The 5660-nt window shown below is 48.7% G+C and overlaps 1 protein-coding gene across 1 annotated transcript; it reads left to right on the top strand.

Annotated features, from left to right (window-relative positions):
- Positions 1-1244: 1244 nt before the first annotated feature.
- Ghsr (growth hormone secretagogue receptor) lies at positions 1245-5407 on the top strand. The gene is made up of 2 exons (XM_032898583.1): positions 1245-2189; positions 4264-5407. Exons 1-2 carry the CDS (start codon positions 1400-1402, stop codon positions 4566-4568), a joined length of 1095 nt encoding a protein of 364 aa, XP_032754474.1. The 5' UTR covers positions 1245-1399; the 3' UTR covers positions 4569-5407.
- The last annotated feature ends 253 nt before the right edge of the window (positions 5408-5660 follow it).

The following is a 5660-nucleotide window of genomic DNA, read 5'->3' as shown; positions in this document are numbered from 1 at the left end:
TGCTGAAGAGTTCCTGTTAGAGCGCCAGAACCCTGCAGAGGGACTTCTGTGCTCTCCAAGCCTCTTCCTAAATTTTCAGGTGTGGATTCCCAGATCTGGAGAGCAGATGTGCAAGTCGTTCTCGGAAGACCCGTGCTAGTATTGAGATGCACTGAGATCCATTCCCACTGGATGAAATCCCCCATCTCACACAGCAACCAGGAAGCGACGCTAGCCCTTATTAATTTGTCAAGTGACTAGTGCATCTCTGGTGTTTGGCTTCCACCCCCCAATGATTCTCACGCTGTCTGTTATTTTACAAAGAAACAACAGCAAACTAAAGCTCCGAAGGTTGGAGGTCTTGCCGGAGGGAGGAAAATCGTAGCTTCTAAGTAGCCGATCTCTCCAAACCAAGCTTTAAAGAAGTTTACTGCTCACCCTCGACGTGCACCAGCCTGGCAGCACAGACTGCTTCGGCTTCCGCACTTGTTACATATTTTCCCCTGTGTGTGGGGCTCTGCAGAGTTCCTGTCCCGCCCTTAGTCTAAATCCAGCATACTCCTTATCCAGAGCGCTGGGATTTAGAACAGGACTTTCACACACTTGAAGACTGAACCAGCTCTGGTCTTGATCCGTGATCTCAGAGCACACTTCTGGTTTTAAAATCCGGGCGAACACCCACTGAGGTGTGTTCTAAGATTGCCAGTAGCTCTTCCCAGGTCTGTCTCCTGGGAATACAAATAGAAGCTTCCGTTTGCCCTTTTTTTTCTCCACCGAGAGGCACACTCGCTTTTTCTCCCGACCAATTCGACCCTCTGTGGAGGAAGGGCTTTGATCCCGCCGCTGAAGGCATCTTCCTCTACAGTCTCCACCCTTCATTACTCTACCCAAATGACCTATCCTTCCCGGCCACCCTAGCGCCCAAGAGTGGAGAGAGGAGTCCTCGCACACTCGCTTTGCAGCGTCTGTCTTCCGCAGAGCCCACGCACGCGGACGCTGTGGGGAGTACGACATGCTGTTGGGGCAAGATCTCTAGTGCCAGGCAGTGCTGGTGGCGCTGCTCCGGTGATAGGGTGACAGGTAAGTGAGTGAGTGTACGGTCGAGGCTGTACCGGGAGATCAGGACCATGGGTAAGATAGTGGGAAAGGGGAAGAAAAGATGAGGGAAGGAGGGGAGGGGAAGAAGTAAAGGGATTAGGAAGAGGCGCGCAGTGGGCCACTCTCATCCTTTTATCACTAATGTTCGCACCCCTATTCCACCGTCTCCCTAGGCTTCTCACTTCTCCCTTCCCTCTCCAAGCATCCTTCCTGCCGCCGGCGCCCATTCCTCCCTCCGTCCCTCTCCCCCACTCTCCCGCGCCTAAGAGGACCTCCTCGGGGGACCAGATTTCCGCGCGGCTGCGACCCCAAGCCTGGCAACATGTGGAACGCGACCCCCAGCGAGGAGCCGGAGCCTAACGTCACGTTGGACCTGGATTGGGACGCTTCCCCCGGCAACGACTCACTGCCTGACGAACTGCTGCCGCTGTTCCCCGCTCCGCTGCTGGCAGGCGTCACCGCCACCTGCGTGGCGCTCTTCGTAGTGGGCATCTCGGGCAACCTGCTCACCATGCTGGTGGTGTCCCGCTTCCGCGAGCTGCGCACCACCACCAACCTCTACCTGTCCAGCATGGCCTTCTCGGATCTGCTCATCTTCCTGTGCATGCCGCTGGACCTCGTCCGCCTCTGGCAGTACCGGCCCTGGAACTTCGGCGACCTGCTCTGCAAACTCTTCCAGTTTGTCAGCGAGAGCTGCACCTACGCCACGGTCCTCACCATCACCGCGCTGAGCGTCGAGCGCTACTTCGCCATCTGCTTCCCTCTGCGGGCCAAGGTGGTGGTCACTAAGGGCCGCGTGAAGCTGGTCATCCTTGTCATCTGGGCCGTGGCTTTCTGCAGCGCCGGGCCCATCTTCGTGCTGGTGGGCGTGGAGCACGAGAACGGTACAGATCCCCGGGACACCAACGAATGCCGCGCCACCGAGTTCGCTGTGCGCTCTGGGCTGCTCACGGTCATGGTGTGGGTGTCCAGCGTCTTCTTCTTTCTACCGGTCTTCTGCCTCACTGTGCTCTACAGTCTCATCGGGAGGAAGCTGTGGCGGAGACGCGGAGACGCAGCGGTGGGCGCCTCGCTCCGGGACCAGAACCACAAGCAGACAGTGAAGATGCTCGGTGAGTCCTGGCACCCGCTGACCTTTCTTCCCCCTACTGTTTGCCCTTCACCCATCACCACGGGCCTCTATTTCTGTTTCTCATCATCTCCGCTCCCCAAGTCTCTCAAGCCTCTGTCTTTCTCTGCCTCTCTCACCTTGGTTCTCGGTCTCACTGCTTTCTATTTTCTTCCTGTCTTTTCCTGTATCTTCTCCACGAAAAAAAAACCCCTCATATTGGTAATTCCTTAAAACGAGCAACCTTGGTCTGGGAAAATTGGTCCAAGATGGAAATACCTCCTCACGGTTTATTGAGGCCCCTAATTGTTAACGGCGAGGTTTAGGTTCTTGCCCTCACATAGAATTTGTGGTTATCAAAGCAGTAATATTAAGGTAAGCAGGCAGGCATTGGGTTTAGAAACTACTCCATGGTAAGTCTAACCACAAATTTGGGTCACTCTGTTAAGGACAGCTTAGAGATGTATTTTGTTTGTTTTCAATATTGGGATTTGTTTTCTGCCCTGCATCTTTCTCAGATAATTACATCCACTCTGTTTATTCTATGGTTTTGCCAGGAGGGGGTTAATGCTGGGGTCTCCTTTTTCTTGTTTTCGTATTTGTCTCCCCAGTAACATAGGCCAGGATAGGGTGGAGAAGTCATCCTTTCCTCAAGTTGTCCTTCAGGAAGGTCTGGGTACTGAACGGTTACTGCATAAACTCTGCTTCCCCAAAGGCATGCGCTTGGTGTGGTAAAGTCATGAAGATGGTGTTCGTGTCCAAGAGGAACCTCTGATCTCACTTTTCAAGGGATTTCATGTTTGCTGACATTTAATACTTGTTAGTTTTTGCAGGGGGATGATTTCTCATTTGCAATTTTATTGTTCTCAAATTCTGCATGTCAGAATGTTAGAGATTTCTCAAGGATGTCAGGTTCTGTTTCCAGATGAGTGCTTGCCCTGTGTCCTCCATGGGACTGTAAACTCATATGCACCAGACAGGGTCTACATTGCTGCCGTGGTGCATAGCTTTCCATGTGTCACTTAGTCCTAAAGAGAAGTTACTAATAACCTAATCTCACTAATCTCACTGGCATCTCAATGCCGATCCCATTGTCATCTGAAAATTTGAAGGGGACATTAAAGTGGCACAGGGACCAGAACAATATTTTTCTCTCATTGCTGAATTTTAAAAACAATCTAAAAATTTGGAATTCTTGAAGAAACTATCTTATATGACTAAAATGAAGCCTTGGGTGGGTGGTAATTATTATTGTTTGGCTTACCTGCCCCCCACCCCACTACTTATATCTTTTAGAGATGACACAGACTTGCTTTCCCTGTGGCTACTAATTCCAATTGCACATTCAGTCCCTTGTAAGACTTACTTTAAAAATCTAAGTTCAGCGGTCCACGAAACATAACAAAGCCTGTCCTAAAACAGAAAGAAAGAAAGAAAGAAAGAAAGAAAGAAAGAGAGGAAGAAAGAAAGAAAGAAAGAAAAGAAAAGAAAACAGAAGACAAACAAGGTCTTTCCCCATTATTCCCTTACCTACAGAATTGAATTTATTCAGTCTACGTGATAGCCAATGAATCTGTTTCTTAAGTATGCCCACAAGGGTGCTGCCGGAGCCATTGCTCAGGGCTGGAGTATTTACTGGGCATGCTTGACCCCAGCATGGAGGGTGAGAAGTGCTCCTGGGAACTCTGATCCACTGCTGTGGTGGAGAGCAAACACCTGGCCTCATTTATACTTGTTGTCTGTATAATGCATATAAATGGGGGATAATCATTACTAAACTGTTTAGCTGAGCTTCATGTCAAGTCAATCACAAAGCAGAGTAGTTACCACACAGACTGGGAAGCTCAGTGAAGATTGTTAGCGGTTGGTCTGACAGTCTTGCTGTGTGCTATAGTGTTAGAACCAACGGAGGCAGTATTTATAAGGAGGGCAGGGTTCCATGTTTCCCGTGTTAAAGAGCAAGAGATGATGTTTGTCAGTGGGCATGCAGCTCATGATGAAAAGAAAGTCCAGACTTAAAGATGTGAAGTGATTTGTGCTGTGCCCCACCCTGACGGTCTCTCTCTGTGTGCCTTCAGCTGTGGTGGTGTTTGCTTTCATCCTCTGCTGGCTGCCCTTCCACGTGGGAAGATACCTCTTTTCCAAGTCCTTCGAGCCTGGCTCTCTGGAGATCGCTCAGATCAGCCAGTACTGCAACCTGGTGTCCTTTGTCCTCTTCTACCTCAGCGCTGCCATCAACCCCATTCTGTACAACATCATGTCCAAGAAGTACCGGGTGGCAGTGTTCAAACTGCTAGGATTTGAATCCTTCTCCCAGAGAAAGCTTTCCACTCTGAAGGATGAGAGTTCCCGGGCCTGGACAAAGTCGAGCATCAACACATGACAGCACATCCCATCTCTCCGCCATCGCTCATTGCTCTACACCCGAAGCCGTAGCCAAGCGGGACTTGGGAGGAGGCAGAACGTCAGTTTGGGGATTAGAGACAAATGGGTCTGGAAACAATTGGGGGTGGGGAGTAGAGCCAGATGGGCAGGGTCCATGCAGATTGATCTGCTTGTGCGCCCACCAGAGCACTCATGTGCAACCCCTGCACACCCGTGATTTTATTATTGGGGCTACTGGCAGCTTTGCAGCTCAGAGGAAGGAGGGGCACAGTGCGGGCGACGGCTTTCTGTCCTTCTTGGTGTGTAACACTAAACTCCATCTGCTTTTCTCATCATAATAGAAATGAAATGACATTACAAACTACAACTTAAGACATGGCCTTTCAAAGCTAGCAGTCTCCACCAAGCTCCATCACACGCACCCCAAAGCCCCGTAGCGTAAGGCATGTACGTAATGAGTAGACAATTATTGATGAGAAATCTCCAACAACATAGTAATTCTGAAATCCAGTATGTTCCCTATACGTGCAACCCACTTGACGTTGGACAGTTAGCTTCATTAGTAATAGTTGATGCATTTAATTTGAGCACGGAAAAGTAGGTCCAATGGCTTAAATTTCATGAGTACACTTAAAACTTTTTAAGTAACATATTTTACAAAGTCTTTGTCCTAATTCAGAGTTAAATAAAATAAACAACTCAGTTCTTCAGTTGTACTAGGTATATTTCAGGCATTCAACAGACGGATGTGGCTAATGGTTCTCGTACCAGGCAGGCACTCCAGAGTACATGCGAAAGAATTACTAATCTCATATAAAATGTTTTAAAGTATGTCCCTGTTCCTCTCGACTGTTTTTAATAGTATATTATTTTAGAATAATAAATCCTGTCGCGCCTAAATGCTCCGCCTTCATGATGGGAAGAGAGTGGAATGCATCTTAAAATTAAGTTATACGTTAAAAAATATGTTTAATTGCATGCATCGATTCAGGAAGTGAGATATTTTGAAAACCACAGCTAATCATAGACTGCCTATTTTTGTCTTAATATGTGAACAGACCACAAGCCTTTAATTTGTGAATAAGGTAAT

This window comes from Rattus rattus, chromosome 3 (genome assembly GCF_011064425.1).
Source record: "Rattus rattus isolate New Zealand chromosome 3, Rrattus_CSIRO_v1, whole genome shotgun sequence".
Classification (NCBI taxonomy): Eukaryota; Metazoa; Chordata; class Mammalia; order Rodentia; family Muridae; genus Rattus; species Rattus rattus.
Note: the sequence above shows the minus strand (reverse complement) of the source record. Positions and strands in the feature narration are given on the sequence as shown.

Bases quoted from the DNA above. Each gene is read 5' to 3' on its own strand.
- Ghsr (XM_032898583.1), top strand. From the start codon at position 1,400: ATGTGGAACGCGACCCCCAGCGAGGAGCCGGAGCCTAACGTCACGTTG. The intron at 2,190-4,263 runs GTGAGTCCTGGC...GTGTGCCTTCAG, and splicing joins GCAGACAGTGAAGATGCTCG to CTGTGGTGGTGTTTGCTTTC.